The 19,244-nt window shown below is 49.0% G+C and overlaps 1 protein-coding gene across 3 annotated transcripts in view; it reads right to left on the bottom strand.

Moving 5' to 3' along the window:
• The window catches only part of LDLRAD3 (low density lipoprotein receptor class A domain containing 3), a 239,773-nt gene that overhangs the window by 100,572 nt on the left and 119,957 nt on the right, over positions 1-19,244 (bottom strand). For 2 of the 3 annotated variants that reach the window (XM_066251282.1, XM_066251284.1), the window contains exon 4: positions 10,586-10,720. In XM_066251282.1, the coding sequence (XP_066107379.1) occupies positions 10,586-10,720 (135 nt within the window). The remainder of the gene's footprint in view (positions 1-10,585; positions 10,721-19,244) is intronic. The other variant, XM_066251283.1, reaches the window with a different exon arrangement.

Raw genomic sequence — 19,244 nt, 5'->3', positions numbered from 1 at the left:
AGTAGTCGCACAGCTTGGAAAACCTGCAGAGCAGACTCGCAGGCGGACAGCCAGGCCCGCACTCGGTCCCGCTGCCCGGAAACCGGGTCCATCGTCTCAGGAAGAGGCACGCTCTGCTGGGTGTCCAGGTGGGCCTCTACCACACGCCAGGGAGGAGACGGGAGAGAAGGGGCGACGGGCACGAGGAATGGGGGAGACTGAAGAAAGAGCTCTGAAGATCCCCACAGTGGCTATGAGATCAGGGAGCAGCCCTGGCCGGATGGCTCGGCTGGTTCGTTAGAGTATCGTCCGGAAATGAAGCGATCAGGAAGCAATTACCGTCCTCAGAGGAGAATCCTTCTGCCTTGCTTCTGAATGAGGGTCATTGTAGAAATCCTCAAATGCCTGTGGCAGTGGCTAAAGGCTAGAAGGCTTCGTGAGGCAAACACTCCCTTACTAAGAAGGAAACCCCACAGGTACAGAGAGGCAGCAATCAAACCGCTCCAACCTCCCACCGTTCCTTCCAACCAAGTCAGCGTTTCTGCCTTTCCCAGCCCAGCTGAGCTTTCAAACTCTCAAATTAAAAGTGAAGAAAAATTTGGCGTCCACTTTCCTCCAGCAGGCTTCCTCTAAGTAAAGCCGAATGAATTCTTTCGGGGTGGTGAGTCTTCCCTAGGGCCCCTCTAACGAAGTTCCTGACATCACTTAGTGGCCACAAGTTTTTGGGTAAATATCGACCACCCAACAAATCTCAGGTCGTGACATTTTCAGTTGGATTCCCTAGACCCAGAACACTATTTAAATATATATAAACCTCTTTCTCATTCATGCTTTAAAAACTAAAAACTAGCACTTTTCCCATCTCATTGCTCACCATGATTTCTCTGGAAATGATCTTTGGCTGCTCAGTCGCTTGGTTTTATCCTGCGACAGAAAGCAAAGGTCTCTTCCAAAAGCATAAGCTCCTATTACTCTCAATTACCTCGCCCGGTGGGGAGCCTGGAGCAGAAGGGCAAAAAGCAGGCACACCTAGACAGTAACAGAACAGCTTCTCCGGTTCCACGGAATCAGCATCCCCAAGGTGAACTGCAGTAGGCTATTTCGATCCCTTACAACCTTCATCCAACTTATTATTGAATCTTGGCAATGCTATCCTCAAATATTTCCCGAAGGTCTTAGCTGGTGGCTCAATGGACAGAACATTGGCCTGACCATCTACTCACCCCTCCCTCTCCCCCTTCTCTCCCTCTTCCCCTCCCTAAGCCAGTGGCTCCATTGGTTCAAGCATGGCCCCAGGCACTGACGATAGCTCCATAAGAACTCATCAGCCTCAGGTGCTAAAAATAGCTCGGTACCCGAGCATCGGTCCTAGATGGGGTTGCAGGGTGGATCCCAGTTGGGGCGCATGTGGGAGTCTGCCTCACTATCTCCCCTCCTCTCACCTTAAAAAAAAATCCTTCCTGAATCCACTACTCGGTCTATCTCCATGGTTATCACCTCCCCATGTCTCATCACTGACTTCCTACTGCCCATAGGAGAAAGTCCAAAATTCCTAATATGGCTTTCCGGGCCACCAGTCCATAGGCCACTGATGATCACCCCAGCTTCTTCCCAGGTTATTCTACTGTCCACCCCAGGGGAGTCTCATGCTTTCATTCTTCAAATTCACTGCACCATCTCTCAATTCTGGATCTTGTACCTGGCACTTCCATCTCCTCCCATCTTCCCCACTCTAATCTAGTGACTCCCCCTTCTCCTTCTGGTTTCCACGTCAGCACCCCTTTCTCAAGAAGGCCTTCTTCACCCCACAGATTCCTGTCCTTGACGTCGAGAGCTCCTTTTCCACGTGGGTGTTCCTCACACTGGCAACCAACTCCACGCCTGTTGTTCTACCTAGGAGGGAAGTTCCGTCAGAGCAGAGCCCACACTCGTCTCCTGCCCTATGACTGTTCTTCCATTCTAAGATGCATGTTACTGTTCACATTTCGACATTCTGAAATTGGGAAGCATCTTAAAATCAACAGCGCGTCTTAATATAATTGTCAGAATTTTTTTCTTTTTCAGCAAAACGTAAAATCATGGTGGATCGCACGCTTGATGGCATCTTAAGATCTGGCAAAATTTGGTATGTCCTGTGTCCACTGAACACAGTGCCCAGCACATAGCAGCAATCAATAACCCCCTGGTAAATACATATAGATGTATATATGTTGAGGAGCTGATGTTAGTCAGTTTTTGCTGTGTAACAAACACGGCTTAAAATATCAGTGATCGACAACAGCAGAGATTTAATATCTTGCTCATGGGTTGGCGGGTTGGTCGCGTCTTTGCCAACCTCAACTGGCACTGACCCCAGGATGTGGGGGGTGGGTTCAGGTCTGTTCTATGTGACCCCACATTTTCCTTAGACCAGTAGCTCCCCCAGGACCAGCAGCTCTCCAGTAGCTCCCCACCGTCCCTGATGGCAGACCTCTGGAAGAAATGCAGGGTAATAAGCGCTACGACACAATTTCAAACCTCTCTTCTTATCATGTCTGCTAACATTCCGTGCCCAAAGCAACGCAGCATCCACGGGGCAGGGACGTTTTCTCTGGCTGCTCTGCCGGTCACAGGGTAGACAGAGGGAGAGAACACCTGAGAAGAAAAAGCAAATCTAGGCCCTGGCCGGTTGGCTCAGCGGTAGAGCGTCAGCCTAGCGTGCGGAGGACCCGGGTTCGATTCCCGGCCAGGGCACACAGGAGAAGCGCCCATTTGCTTCTCCACCCCTCCGCCGCGCTTTCCCTCTCTGTCTCTCTCTTCCCTTCCCGCAGCCAAGGCTCCATTGGAGCAAAGATGGCCCGGGCGCTGGGGATGGCTCTGTGGCCTCTGCCCCAGGCGCTAGAGTGGCTCTGGTCGCAACATGGCGACGCCCAGGATGGGCAGAGCATCGCCCCCTGGTGGGCAGAGTGTCGCCCCTGGTGGGCGTGCCGGGTGGATCCCGGTCGGGCGCATGCGGGAGTCTGTCTGACTGTCTCTCCCTGTTTCCAGCTTCAGAAAAAAAAAAAAAAAAAAAAAAAAAAAGCAAATCTACCACAGGCTTCTTGGGAGGAGATGGGGGAAAGGGGTGGACAGACGACAGAAGGGACACCACACTTCAAATTTTAGCAGTTCTAAAAGACAGTCCCCTGAATGGACCTTACAGAGCATGACCCTGGTCACAATGGGCGAAAGGCCCCAGAGCCACGGAGTCCGCAGAGGTGGCCTGAATATGCAACCCCTCTGCCCAGCGGCCACAAGGACCCTCCTCCTTGGGTCCCTCGGCTGTGCGGTTTTATTTGAGGTATTTGTTGGAGAGGGAGAAGGAGAAGCCATCGCTGTGTCTAAGTCTCGCTTCCTGTGGCTATGTACTTACTCACTGGAAGCCCAGGCGCCAGCTCTCAACCGGGCTGGCCCCTGGTTAACTGAGGTCGGCCGAGGCCTTGGGCCTGTGGGAGGAACAACCCAAGTGCAACTGTCCGAAGGTACGTGGTAAACGGAGGTGCTGACAGACTTGGTCAGGACTCAGGGGACTCAGGGAACTTGATGGGTTCTGATTTATTGACTCCAATTCCTAGGCTGTTGTGAGACAGAGTTAATGAGGCCTGTAGACCAAACACAGGCCGGGAGATGTCCTATTAACCAAGCCCGGCGCTACCAACCCCAACGGGCAGGCAGACCAGCACCTCCCCGACACCAAGGGAATGCGTTCTCAGCTGTCCCGACTCCCTAAGTGCACCAAGTCCTTCCACACGTCCCCGCGGCCCTCGTCACGTTGCTCGTGCACGCTAGTCACTGGCAGTTTTGCATCCCGTGTCCATACTTCTACTGCGACGTCGTGTACGGCTGTGCCTGCCTGCGTGTGACTTCCCGGGGGCGGTATCGGGCCACGGCTGCCGTAACAAAGTGCCACAAACCAGACGGCCGCAGCAGCAGAAGTGACTACCTCGCAGTCCTGGGGGCTGGATGTCGGCAGGGCTGGCTCCTTCTGAGGGCCGTGAAGGGGGTCAGGGTGCCTCTCCCTCGCTGCTGGCGTTCACCTGCCTTCTCCGGGGTCCTCTGGCTTGCAGGTGCATCGCCGCCATCTTGGCCTTCATGGTCACGTGATGTTCTCCCTGTGTCCATGTCTGGGTCCAAATTGACCCTTTTTATCAGGACAGTGGTCACACTGGATTGGAGGCCCACCCTCCTCCAGTGTGACCTCATCATCTTAACTAAGTACATCTGCAATAACCTGATTTCCAAATAAGGTCATATCCTGAGGCACTAGGGCACAGGACTTCAGCATGTGGATTTAGGGAGAGGACACAGCTGAGGAGGGGCCACCAGCACTTCTCGATCCCCTGCATGCAGCTCAGGGCCTGGCACGCGGAGGCACCCTTTCTCTGCTCACTGACAAAAATGCCAGGAAGGACTGTTCTCTCTCTCTCTCTCTCTCTCTCTCTCTCTCTCTCTCTCTCTCACACACACACACACACACCCACACACACAATTCTACAGACAAACAGCACAAAGCTGTCACTGTTAGCTTTTGGTAAGGTGCCAAACCTCACGGCCACTTTCCAAATTCTCCTGAGGCGTTATCTCCAGAATACAGCAAGCAAGATAAAGAAACCGCAACCCAATTGCCAAAGTACTCAATTAACTCTCCCAGCATTCCTCATGAGGTGGGAGGGAGGGCAGGCTTCATTAGTCTTTCTTACTGAAAGGAAAAAAAAACTGAGGACAAAAAGAGGGAAAACATCCCAGCCTTCAAACGCAACCTGCCCCCTGGAGCCCACAGGACCACGGCCTGGGCCGCTGCCTGGCGTCCCTGGTCCCGGTACAGCGCTGAGCAGACGGCAGCAGCACGGGGTGACGGAGAACCACAGCAGAGAACCACGGAGAACGTCAGTTTGTACCTCGGACAACCCAAGTTCCCCTCCCGGCTTCACCACTGACTCGCTGTGCGGACACGACACAACCACGGACAGCTTCTCTGGTCCTCGGGGTCTTCATCTAGAACGTGGGGCTCAGTTTCTGGGAGAGGGTCCTGCTCACATGGATTTCGTGAGGACTAGAAGGGGTAATACAAATAAAATGCTTGGACTGGTACCTGACATTTAGTCAGTGATCAAAGTCATGGTGGTCCTCAGACACATCCTACCTGATCTCCTTCCAGACGTGACCCCCTCACCGTCCGAGGCTTCAGAAGCTCTCTGTGACCCAAACAAGCAGAACTGGGGCCCACATGAGAGGTAGTCAGCATATTAGTTGTAATCTATTAGTCAGCATAATAGTGTAATCTATTACTGATCACACAACAAATTACCCCAAAACTCAGAGACTGAAGTAAACCAAACATTTTTCATTTCACAGTTTCTAGGGGTCAGAAATTTAGGAGTGGCTTAGCTCTGACTCAAGCCCTCTTACAAGCCTCCGATGAAGGTGTCCTGCAGGGCCTCAGAGAACCCGAAGTGGGACCAGAGGAGGAGACGCTTGCAGCGCCCCCGAGGGCCCATCCACTGGGCAACATGAAGCATGGCAGCCGGCCTCCCTCAGCAAGAACAAGAGAGGAAGCAAAAACAGATGCCAGAGTCTTCTGTAATCTAATCTTGGATCTGACATCCCATCATTTTGGATGCTGTTTTCTTTGTTAAAAGCAAGCCACAATTTGTACATCTACGTTCACAGCAGCATTACTCACAACAGTCAAAAGGTGGAAGCCACTCAAGTGTTCATCAACAGATGAATGGATAAACAAACTGTGGTACTGACGCACAATGGAGTTATTCAGCCTTAATTAAAAGGGAAGGAAATTCTGACACATGGCTACAATGTGGATGAACCTTGAAGGCATTATGCTAAGGAAAAAATAAGCCAGTCAGCAAAAGGCAAATGCTGTATGATTCCACTTATATGAGATATCTAGAGCAGTCAAATTCAGAGAGACAGAAAGGAGAATGGTGGTTGCCAGGGGTTGCGGGGGGAGAAGGAAGGAGTGGGGAATTTTTTAATGGGTCCAGAGGTTCAGTTTTGCAAGATGAAACAGTTCTGAAAACCAGTGTACAACGATATGCATATACTTTAACACTGCTGAGCTGTACATTCCAAAATGGCTAAGATGATAAATTTTACATTATGCGTATTTTGCCACAATTAAAAGAAAAAAGCAAGTCAAGCAAGTCACAAAGTCCAGATCACATTCAAAGGATTAAAATTATACCAGGGTGTGAACCCCAGGAAGTGGGAATTCTTAAAAGCTGCCTTCCAGGTTCAGTCATTAATCCAAAGTTGGAAAGAATCTAACTGTTCGTTTAGGATTGAATTCCACACATTTAAGGCCACCTCAGGGCTGGCCACACCCACCACACGCATGGTGGCACCTGCTGACCCTCCGAGGTGCCCCTCCCAGGCAGAGATCCTAAGCAGTAGGTCCCTATGCACGCCGGTCCCAGAGCCACTGCTTTGGGAATTATCCGGTAAACAGGTTATGTTTCCAATCAATGACGCCCCAATTAAAATCCGATCCCACCGCGGAGCTCTTTGGTCCCTAACACATCCCATATGGAACAGAAAGGTATGGTAATGTCTGCACTTCCATGGGCCCGGCCCCGCTTCCAGTTCCTGGCAAAGTCCGTTGCTGGTTTCAAGGCCAAGGATAAGGCGGAGATCAAAATCAGGATGAAGAGAGAACGGGAGGAGAGGCCCACACAGAGCTGGTGTCTCTAGTGGGGGGACCATGTCCACACCCTCATCAAATGAGAAGACAAGTACTGCAAGAACCATTATTTATTTCCTGTCTTGGGACCAGTTTTCTCCACTCGGTCCAGATAAACGTTATAAAATATAATTTTCTTTTCCCACGTCAGTCGGAAGCAAAGGTGCATCTGGGAAGGACTGGAAGCCCAGCGGAAGCGGACAGGCTAGATTTGGACTAGATGAGCTCACCAACGGAAGGTGCTTCTTAGCGCAGCACCCAGTTAGTGCATAGCACGGCTCGATACATGCTCGTGATTATTAAGATGACAAAGGGTCCGATCTTCTGTGGTACAGGATGATACTCTGTTTAATCCAGATGCCTCTGAAATTCTTCAGGAGGACACAGAGCCCAGTCTCTCAAAAGCGCATGAGTCAGGGTGTCCCCCAGCCCGGGTACACTGGTGTCCCTTTGTTCAAGCACGGAAGTTAGCAGTCAGCTTGCATCTGGAGGCTACCTAACAGGAGGAAAGCAGACCCTTCAAAACAGGAATCGCACTCGGAGCAGAGAGACGGCACACTGTAAGAGGGACGCGAAACCACACACGGGCCCAGGGCACGGCAGGTGCGCACACCCATCTCATGCTCACTGCAGGCCACGCCCCGCTCCCAAGAAAATGATAGCATCGCCTACTCCATTTAAACAACAATCATCCTTATGATGATTAGTTTAATAGTTTGTGGATTTGTAAACCCACACAACTTAAACACACACACACACACACACACACACAATGTAATACTAACACAGGTACAAAGTAAACACAGCTTAATAATATAACACCTGACAAAGATTTCTTTTCCGGTCTCTAGTGCTTGTTCAATCCACTATGTGCAGAGCATTCTGCTCCTAGGGAGGATCTGAGGGGTTGGAGAGGCAAAAAAAGGCACACTTCCTATTCTTCGGTGGCTAATGACAATGCCTTTCCACCAGGGGTCCCCACACTTTTTACACAGGGGCCAGTTCACTGTCCCTCAGACCGTTGGAGGGCCGCCACATACAGTGCTCCTCTCACTGACCACCAATGAAAGAGGTGCCCCTTCTGGAAGTGCGGCGGGGGCTGGAAAAATGGCCTCAGGAGGCCGCAGTTTGGGGACGCCTGCCTATGGGCACCCTTGCTTGGAGGCTGTCATGCTGATGGCAGCTGATGGCTGTTCCCACACCCTGAGGGGGCTTGTTTTCTGAGAGCATGTGCCAACAGAGCTGACCTCCTAGCGGGGTGTTGTTGGGGATAGAAGGCGCCAAGCTGAGACTCTAAGGAGGGCTGCTCCAAGTAGGGTAGCTGCCAGCAGTTGGGCTCCCCAGGCATGTGTCCAACACCGACTTTTCATGCACCTCATGTTTACACGGGTTACACTATACACAGAGAAGGAGGAGCTGGGTTTAGAAATACTAACTTCAACCAGCCTGCAGAGTGACAGGTCTTCTGAAGGGTAAGCAAAAATCAGCTTCGGCAAAACGCTGGGAAACTTCCAAGTTTTAAACTTGGGAGTCCTTTTGCTGACTACATGAGGGCACCATCAGTGAGTCTAGTAAACACATAAGAAACCATATAACAAACAATAGAGAACAGTGTGCTCAATCTCCCCTATCTGTGCTAGTATTTACTTGACTCGGTGACTACTGTTTCCCCCCATTTGGTATCTATCACTGCTGACTGCATATGCCATAATTTTGGGTTTATAAAAAATCTGACTTTGGGTAAAGACTAGAAATACCCTGCTGTTCCATCATAAGTTCAGAAATTCCTCGACAAATGGCAAGATTAGAAACCTCTCTAAAGCTATTACTGTGGAACAGCGGTTTCTGGTTTCAATGAGTATTTAAATCCCTGAGAAGGCTTTGAGAACACAGACTGCCCGTCAGGTGATTCGGCGGGTCTGGGTGCAGCCCGAGCTCTGCATTTCCAAAGAGTTCCCACGTGATGCTGCCGGGCTTCTCTGAGGGTCACACTGAGAACCACTGGGAAGCAAAGACCCGAGGACAATCAGGTGATTCGGCGGGTCTGGGTGCAGCCCGAGCTCTGCATTTCCAAAGAGTTCCCACGTGATGCTGCCGGGCTTCTCTGAGGGTCACACTGAGAACCACTGGGAAGCAAAGACCCAAGGACAAGCAGAGGCTAACTCTACCCAAGACTTGACAACCAGAGCTGCTGTCTGCATGAATTTTGGCAAAGGCTACGTTGATGCACATCTTGTCTATTTTTGTCTCTGGACCTCCGGTGTACAGATTTGGATGGATTCTAGTCCTTGGTTTGTGACCCACTCTCATCAGTGGTCTAGGAATGACCCATTTATTCATTTTTATTTTCTTACTTTTTAATTTTTTCTTCTTTTCCAAGTGAGAGGAAGGGAAATAAACAGAATCCCGTGTGTACCCCAACTGGAATCCATCTAGCAACCCACGTCTGGGGCCAATGCTCTGCCCGTCTGGGGCCATGCTCACAACTGAGCTATTTTGAGCACCTGAGATGGAGGCTCCACAAACCCATCTTCAGCACCCGGGGCTGATGCTTTCAAACCAATCAAGCCATGACTGTGGGAGGCTAAGAGAGAAAGAGAGAGAGAGAGAGAGAGAGAGAGAGAGAGCAGGGGGGAAGGGTAGAAAAGCAAATGGTCGCTTCTCCTGTATGCCCTGACCGAGATTCAAACCTGGGACATCCACACGCTGGGCCAACGCTCTCATTTATTCATTTTCAATAACAAAAAAAGCACCAACCAAAATAAAAGCTAGGACCTCAAAGAGAACCCACATCTGACTTCACAGAACTGGCCCCTCCCATCCTACCTCCTGACATATGAGTTAGCCAGTTAACAACCATCTTTCTGCTGCTTTTCTTCTTACAGTTTTATTACGTCTGTAAACTGTGGTACACTTACACCCTAGAATACTGAATAACAGTCAAGAAAATGAACTCTACCAACAAACAATAATATGGGTGAATCACAGCAATATAATGCCAAGTAAAAAAAAAAAGTAAAGATTGCATCCAGATGATACTAGTTTATAACAGAAATATATATTTTTCAGGATGCCTTAAAATGGATATCCATTCTTAAGTCTTCGCAGTTTTTTCCTCATCACTGGAGAAAAGACGTGTTTACAGGAACACAGTAAGTAAAGAAATGTACCCGGTCAGTTGTAACAGAAGAGGATGTGGCCCTGCTGGGTCCTTCTGGGCTCCCTGAAAAGCTCATCTTCCCATCCCCAAGCTGTGCCCATCAGCTTCCAGAAAACAGCTCTGTGAGCGAGAGCCCTGGTCTGAGCCGGCAATTCACACAAGAGGAAGGACACGAAGTAGTAAACACACATGGGGGGGGGGGAGAATGTTAACTTTGCTCACAATCAGAGAAACGTAAATGAAAGTATTTGGGGAGCTAGCCTTCTATGATGACTAAATTAGCAGAAATGAAGAAAAAAACCAAACAAACAGAACAGCAGCAAATGCCCGGGGTACTGCAGCCAACTCAGCATCCACTGACAACGCTAGCAGCCGTGCCAGGCAAAAAAAGACTCTCCAAAAGCCGCACGGTGAGATGTCGCCATAAACCACACAGCTGTCCCAACAGGCGGACTTCATCCTGAGCAAGTAATTGGACGGAAAGAAACCACCTCGATGGCCCCGACAAGGCCATCAGAAACCCCCCGCAGAGCACCATGACCGGGTATAATGCAGTGGGGCAAACTTCAGTTCTGAAGAAAAAATGCATATATGGTATTTAACACACGCGAAGAACAAGACGGGTGGCGGGTTATATACTTAGAGCCGCGTGTACAAGGGAGGCAAGGCAACGCGCAAACGTGACCTCATGCCGGGGCAGCAGCCGCTTCCGGAGCACGGGCGTCGCCTACCTTGAGAACTCTCGCAGCTCTCCTCGTCGCTGTTGTCCTGGCAGTTGTTCTGCCCGTCGCAGATGAAGCTCTTGTCGATGCAGAGGCCGTTCTTACAGTGGTAGCGGGCGGTGGAGCAGAGCAGAGGGTTTGCTGCTGTGAAAGAAAACAGAGCCGGTCACCGGGGGCAGCAAGTCCCGTGGAAACCCCGGAAACCCCCTCCAGCCCGGAGTCTGTCCTGCTTGGGAAGCAGTGGGCTCATCTCTCCAAGATGGCTGGCACGATCAGAGCCCATCCTGGGAGACCGGCTAGAGAGTGACTCAGGCGGGACAAGACTCCCTCCGCCCCATCCTAAAAGCTCCTTTGCCGGAGTCACCATGCTGGTGTCTCGTAACTACAGAACAATGCCTCACCCTAGATGTCAACCGCTAGGCGGGCCAGAGGCCCCTGAGGGGTCTGGGGCAAACCTGAATGTCCTGGGAGAGTTGGGAGAGGAATGCCTGGTAGCATAACAGACACACAGGGAAAAGCAAAGCCAAAGGGAGCACTGAGTCGGAGACCCGGGAACCTCCGTCACAGGCCGTGATGGCATGATCTGGCCCACGAGCTGGGCCGGGTCCTCCGGCTCCCTGTCTGTGTGCCAGCACCTTAACCCCCCCACCCACCCCCGTGCATTGTTATGGCTCACTAAACTTGGTGGTCTCTCTTTCTTCTCTGCAATCAAAGAAGCCCACTGACCCACTTGCTCAGCCTGTATGGCTCCCCCATGTGGCTCCCTGTTCCAGGAACTCTTAGGGACCTCAAAACAAATGACAGGTAGGGTTCCCTCCCTCAAACACTCGGGCGACAACTGGCCAGTGTGGGGTCACCACCAAACTACCGTAAGCAAACCTCCACAGAAAAGCACAATGTACCCCCCTCCCTGTTCCTTGCAGGGCAGTTCCAACAAGGTTCTCCTGAGCTCTATTTAATAAATGAAGTAGCAAAGTAGAAATTACTCCAATCCCAGCACAGCCGGTTATCAGCTGTATAATCTTGGGCAAATTACGTCACCTCGGGAGAGCCTTGGTTTCTTGATCTCTGGACAAGACTGACTCCTGATTTTTAAGGCCCAGGGCAAACTGAAGAATATGAGTCCAACTATTCAAAATTATTTAAAATTTCAGGAAGGCAAATGCCGGGTACTAGACCAAGTGTGGTGCCCCTACTAAGGCAAACCCGGGCCCTGGAGGACGGTGTGGTCACAGGCCCATGCGCCTGGCCTGGCTCCTCCCAGCACCGATTTGAGCATCGCCTGAGACGACATGGGAGAAAAGGTACAATGCAGAGTCTAACACCTGGCATAGGCTCAAGGGTTGTTTTCCTGCTTATGTCTGCACTGGTTCCCCTGAGTGTGGCCCTCTCTGAAGGAGCCACTGGCAGTGATGAAGAGGGGTCATCCTGGACTTTGGGTAATGAGCTGAGCCCGCACCTGAATTCCATGCTGTGGGAAGAGCGCCAGGGCGGGACGCCAAGCCCGGCACAGGAGACCGCTGTGGGGTCAGGGGCAAGCCAGCTCCGGCGTCTCTCAGAGGCCCTCCCCTGCCAGGCGGCAGCTGTTGTAGACATTCCCTGCACGCTCCCCTGGGCCATTGTTAAGATGCAGAGATCATGGTGGTAAGGTCTGAACGATTCAGAGGGCTCCATAAACTCAAAGGGCAGCAGAGCTGTTTCTTAACTATTCAACTCAGAGAGTGGCCTAAGGGCAGAGGAGGTGGAGGAGGAAGGAAAGCCAGTGCTCTCAGTTTTGAAAATGGTGGACCAGTGCAAAGTCAAAAGTAACCTGGCCTGCAAATGGGACTTTTAATTATTTAAATCACTGCGGGCCAGAGAATGGTTCAACTTGATCAAGCTGAAACCGAGGTCTGACTTCAGCCAAAACCTAAATGGGCAAACCCAACACCACAAATCACATTCGGTCGCTGACCCGGGCAGCTCTCCAAACCCTTCGTATCCCACGCTGGTGCCTTCAGCTTCCCCGGGACCTCACAGGTCACGTCTAAACAGCCAAAGCATCAGCAACCATTGGCTCAGCCAAACAAACAACCTCAGGAAGACACTCTAATTGCTCCAAGATTGGGTGGTTGCAAGTTTCTGTGAATATCTGAATGGGTTAGGCTGTTTTGGATCAATCTGCTGACACTGTTGACAACTAATAACTTTTCTTCACCCTTAGACTCTCCCCAGGGTAGGTGGTACAAACCCTCCCAAGGAAAAGAAGTCATTTATGTATGCATATGTGCACACATACATACTACATATATGTGTGTATACATGTATGCATATATATATGTATGTATGTGTGTGTGTGTATATATATATACACACACACACATACACACAGATCATTCATATAAGGCTGACTAAACCTAAGACACAGTTCTGGTTAAGGAGCCAGACGGACAGAAAACCTAGTCACTGACGGGTTTCAATGCTTATAACCGAAAGGCTCAGTAGCCAGAATACATAAAGACGTCTTGTAACTTTAATGGGAAAAGACAACTCAACAGGCAAATAAGCAAAGGATATTATTAGCAGGTGATTCCTATAATGGCAAATGGACAATAACAACTGAAAAAAATGCTGACCTGTAATGAAGCACCGCTTTAACCACATCCACTTGCCAAACTTAAGGTCTTAAAATACCAGGCTGTTGGCAAGGATGTGGAGGGAGAGGAAGTCTCTCAGACTGTCTGTGGGCGTGCAAAATGGTAGGTGCACCTTGGGGACTGATTCAGTAATATTTGGGGAAGTTTAAGGTGCACATGACGTCCGCCCAGTAGTTTCACATCCAGCTGTATACTACAGCCATACATTTTGTTTGAACAAACAAAAATGTTTACTGAAGCACTGTAAAATTCTTTTTTAAAATTAGAAATGACCCAAATGTTCACTCAGGGAAGAATAGATACAACATTCTCTACAGAATTCTACAGCAGGGCTTGGCTAACTTTCTCTGTAAAGGGACAGATAGTAACTATTTTAGGTTTCGCTAAACATTCAATCTTTGTGTTTGCCTTCACTACTCAACTTTTCCACGTAGTGCAAAACAGCTACAGAAAATTTGTAAACAAAGGACATGGCAGGTTCCAATAAAACTTCACTTACAAAAACAGGTAATAGGCTAAATTTGATTCAGGGGCCATTGTTTGCCACCCCTGCTCAACAGCCATGAAAAATAAATGAACCAGAGAAGAGGAAGAACAGCAAGTTATGGAAGACTATGTTCAGTCTTGTGCTACTTGTATAGTTACCCATGAAAAGAATGCTACTTATTACTGACGGATTTAAGAATAAAAATTTGCATTGGAAGAAACAAGGCTAAGTTCAGGACAGGGAACACCTCTGGAGAGAAGAAAGGACAGGATTCCAGAGGGAAATATTATAGACTTATAATGATATTTGGTAGCATCTTATTATTTTAAACTCTGAAGCAAAAAAGTAACAAGGTAATATAAATTTTAAATTAAGACATAATTGATAAATAACATTATATTAGTGTCAAGTATACAACATAATTTGATATTTGTATACATTACAAAAAGAGCACCTCAATAAATCTAGTTAACATCCATAACTACACATAATTACATTTTTTTGTAATTATGTTACAAATATTTTTTGTAATGAGGGCTTTTAAGATCCACTGCCTCAGCAACTTTCAAATGTACAATATAGTATGATTAACTAGGGTCAATACAGTTACAACATTATAACATAATGTATTAGTAATATAGTATTATTAACTATAGTTAACATAGTTATGGTAGTATAATAACTATAGGTAATATAATTTTTAAAACAGGGTATTGGGAACACAGAAGTCCATTTAATTTTACTTTTCAGTATGTTTAAAAGACTTCACTAAAATTTTTTTAAGAGTCTAGTCTGACAGATAAGTTTCACTGATCACACACTTTCCTTTTTCTTTACTTTTTTTCCCCACAAAATTTTCTCTGACACCTGTTTTTGGTACCTTTCACACTTAGGTCCCAGGTAGCTCGGAAGACACAGGTACACGCTTGTAAGCCACCACACCTGGGATTCCTCCTTGTCATGCGTCCCCTCACCTCCCAGCACGGGGCAGAGAAACAGGCAGGGGATGCTGGAGTGACCCTCCCCCTGCCCAGCTCCTGTAAGCCCGTGGGAGCCCCAGCAGCAAGCCAGAAAAAAAGGCCTTGGAATCATCAGGACACAGAATCACGCCCACCCGTCAGGCACCAGGAGCTCCCCGTGGAAGCGCCCCCGGGCCTCCCCCTCCCCTTCAGGGTCTGTGGATTCTCTGTTTACGAAAATTTCAGCGAGGTTTGTGTTCTGGTTGCCAAGGACACAGCCAATGAGCAGGGCCAGGGGACAGCCTGCCACCCTGCAGACACCCCCCAGGCCAGCGAGAGAAACAAGCTGACCACTACAGGAGGAAACCAGGAAAGCTATAAAAAGCAACCTTAAGAATTCCGCAAGCAGAGCAGCCTAAAATAGTTTGAACAGAGACCAGAAAGTTCTAAAAGGAGCCAATGGCAACCCTGTATTATAGCCCCGTCTAAACAGTAAGGTTCCTAAGAATGGCCCCACGCTTTCACCAATGAAAGGAAACAGTGATTAAGCCAAGAGGCAACACATCTCAGAGACATCCTCCTCAAAGGCCTAAATGCTCAGTTACTAGGCAGGCTCACTTAACCAGAGTGCTGTATCTCCCCAAAGTCCCTACATAGCTCAGCTTTCACTCTATTCCTCATTTACCAGACTTTGCCACATTTCAGGGCCGGGGTACGTGGGGCTGCGGTGGACCAATACTGCAGGCTTTAGGCTCTGGGCGGGCAGAGGTCAAGGCAAGGGGTTCCTGTGAGCCCGTGGGAGCCCCACCCAGGACCCTGAAATAGTAACCGCTCAACAGACTCCTCATAAACTGGCCAGGAAGCGCTTTGAACTTGAGGATGTTATGTCTCCGTATCTTCTGTGCTCCAAATCTATGTTTTCTTTGTTCTTGCTAACGTTTACTAGTCATTGAAAAATGAATTGTTTGACTCAGTTAACGAGGGAGAAGAACAATGTGTTTTACAGTATTTATTTCAACAGGGATTAAGAAAATTGTCTGCAGAGTCAACTTCAAAAACTCAATTGTGGACTTAAAAGCTCCTCAGTTATTACCACAACAAACACAGGGATCTGAGGGTCTGTCTCCTGGACCACAGACTCGGCAGAGAGAACTGTCTCCTCCTGCCAGGGGGAGGGAGGGCCGGGGAAAGCTAAGCTCAGTGGTTAATTAAACGGGCGGCATTCGCTTCAACCACATCTGAAGGACGGGACCAAGGGCCCACTGCCGTCACCCAAAAGCGACTGACCAGCTTCGGTGCAGGAAATGAAGCAGTCTGTCTCCGGGAGGACCTGAGGAATGTAGCCTTTAATCCATTTCAAGTCTGTGAAGTTGGCCCCGCTCCCACCTCAAAGGGTTCTTGAGAAAACACATCAACGAGAAAGTCCTCGTCACCAGCTCTCACGGTTCCCATCTGCTCCCCATCCCACCGTGGTTACCGCTCACTTCCTCCACCAGCATCCCAGCCTCGTGGGCCCCTTGTCTTCCTAGCTCCACTGCCCTGGAAACCAGGCACCTGGGGAAACAGAGCTGCCCCGGGCCTTCCTCTGTTCCAGCATGGAGGGCAACGGGCCCCAAGCCTCTCGGCAAACGATCCGTCCCAGTAACAAGCACTGCTTCCTTTGTGGCCTGGAACATGCTCGCAGCCCCGCCCTGTGCGTGGCCAGCTGCAGGTCCCTGCCCTGTTTCAGAGTCCCTTCAACAAGGGAGCCCGAGACAAAGTGCCCCACGAGCAGCCACATTCTGGAGCGAGGACCTGTTCTGTGAGGCTGGAGAGGAAGGGGCCGCCACTCTGGGCAGGGGCCAGCAGGTCCGGTTCCTCAGTCTTGCCTGCCTTTGCCCAGCCTCTAGGATTCGGAAGACCTGAAGTTTCAAACCTCCTCCAGACTCAGCTCGGTGCTGGCGGCAGGACTGACTGTCTCTTCCTCCCTATAAAGGCTCCCTGGGCAGGGTGACCTCCTGTCCAGCACCCAAGCCTTCCTTTCATGTATTGTAACTGCTGCAACCATCACCTCGCTGGGGATGGCGCCCCAAACCTCCCATCTGGCAATAAACATCTTTCTCCTGAGGCCTTGTGGACAGCTATGTCTGAATAACCCCCTCGCTCAAACTCTGCAGGGCTGAGGATTAATGTTATAGAGACTACACGTTATGTCCCCCTGCACACCCGAATCTCTAAAGGGGCAGGATTAGGAGGTGGGGCCTTTGGGAGGTGATTAGGCCACACATCCCATCATGATGGGATTTCTCTGTGTGTGCACCCACCAAAGAAGGCCACGTGAGGGCATAAACCGGAAGAGGGCCCATACCCAGACCCCGACCGTGCTGGGACCCTGGATCTTGGACTTCCGGAACTGAGAGAAATAAATTTCTGTTGTTTAAGCCACGCAGTCGATGGAATTCTGGTACAGCAGCCCAAACTGACTGAGATTTAGAGGCTCACTTGGATTCAGGTTGGATGTTTTTGGCAAAAAGACCTCATGGTGGTGACGTGCGTTCCCGCTGTCCTATCAGAAGGCAGATGAGATCTGACTGTCTCTTTTCTTGTGATGCTCAAACTGACTCATAGGGGGTTCCAATTCCAGCTCAGCTGCAGTAGACACCCCCACCCTGGCTCTCCCACTAAATGCAATGGAAAAAAAAAAGAAAGAAAAGAAAACAACAACAAAAAAGAAAACCTGGACAGAATGCAGGTAGCAACTATTTTCAGATTCTGAAAAGAAAATTGGAGCAGGCCAACTGGGGAAGAAAACCAAAATTCAAACCATCACCGAACAGGTGGTTTCTCCCTCTCAGCTTCCCAGGAAACGGAAAAGTGTGAGAGAGCGTGTGGGGGGAAAGCAACTCCATCAGGTTCTTTGTGAATTTCCAAGCTGGTCCTCAGCCACACAGGCCTAGAACTGACCCAGTGCATGCCAGAGATGATGATAAGTGAACTCACACACCACTGCCCAGGGCCCCGACTGACCACTGGGAGGCGTCCAGGCAGGGCAGATCCAAACAGCCCTGCATAAAAACTTAGTTCCAAAGCTATGGCAACTGCAGCCCACAGAGGGCTGCCAGGAACTTGTGGCCTGACCCGACAAAAACAGAAGCATTCTACGTAAGATTTAAACAACACCTGGAGTGTCAACCAGAATAATCAAAATACCAAGAATATAATCCAAAATTACTTGCCATATGAAAAAATCAGGAAAACCTCAATTCTTACGGCAAAAGGTAATCAACAGACATCAACGCCAAGACAAGGCAGATGTTGAAATTGTGTGATGAAGACAGACTTAAAAGCAGCTATTAAACAAATACTCTCACGAGCAATCACAGTTCCTCTTGAGGCAAATGAATAAAAGAAAGTCTCAGCAAAAAGCAGAAGATATAAAGAAGAGCCAAAAGGAAATGTTAGAACAAAATGCAGTAGCCAAAATAATAAAGAACCCACACTATCTGGGCTTAAAAGCAGACCGAGAAAAAAGTAAACTTGCCAAAAGATAGAAATCATCCAATCTAAACAATAAAAAAAATTAAAAGACTGATTAAAAACTGAACAGAGCTTCAGGGACCTGTGGACCATAACAAAAGATCTAAAGTTGTTATCAGAATCCCATAAGAAAAGGAGAAAGAGTGCAGTACTGAACAAAAATATTTGAAGAAGCCTAACCAGCAGTGGCACAGTGGATAAAGTGTTGACCTGGGATGCTGAGGATCCAGGTTCAAAACCCGAAGGTTGCTGGCTTGAGCACAGGCTCACCAGCTTGAGCATAGGGACAATGGCTTGAGTGTGGTATCATAGACATGACCCAACGGTCCCTGGCTTGAGCCCAAAAGTTGCTGGCTTGATGCCCAAGGTCACTGGCTTAAGCCTAAAGGTCGCTGGTTTGAGCAAGGGGTCACTGGCTTGGCTAGAGCTTCCCAGTCAAGGCACATACGAGAAAGCAATCAATGACCAACTAAGGTGCCACAACTAAGAATTGATGTTTCTCATCTCTCTCTGTTCCTATTTGTCTATCCCTAGCTCTCTCTCTTCTCTCAAAAAAAAAATTTTTTTTGAAGAAATAATAGCTGAAAGTGTACTAAGTATGGCAAAAGAGAAAAGCCTACAGATTCAAACAGAACTCTAAACAGGATGAACTCAAAGAAATCCTCATACTCAGACACACGATAATCCAACTGCTGCAAACTTAAAAAAAACAGAGAAAAACGATGTATTCTCTATGGAGAAACAATATGAATGACTGCAAACCTCCCATCGGAAACCATTGCAGCCAGAGGACGTGGCATGACATTTTTAAAGTACTTAAAGAAAACGAACTGTCAACCCAGAATTCTATACGCAGTTAAAATATCCTTCAGGAATGACGGTGAAATAAAGACCTTCTTAGATGAAGGAAAACGAAGGGAATTTGTTGCTGGCAGACCTGTTTTAAAAAGAATTGCGAAAGGAAGTCCTCCAGACAGAAGGACAACGATATCACAAGGACAGCTGGAACATCAGGAATGAAGGGTGAGCAACCGAAATGGTAAATATCTGGGTAAATATTCTTCTTCTCT

This window comes from Saccopteryx bilineata, chromosome 1 (genome assembly GCF_036850765.1).
Source record: "Saccopteryx bilineata isolate mSacBil1 chromosome 1, mSacBil1_pri_phased_curated, whole genome shotgun sequence".
Lineage (NCBI taxonomy): Eukaryota > Metazoa > Chordata > Mammalia > Chiroptera > Emballonuridae > Saccopteryx > Saccopteryx bilineata.
This window is presented reverse-complemented; position numbering and strand designations above follow the sequence as displayed.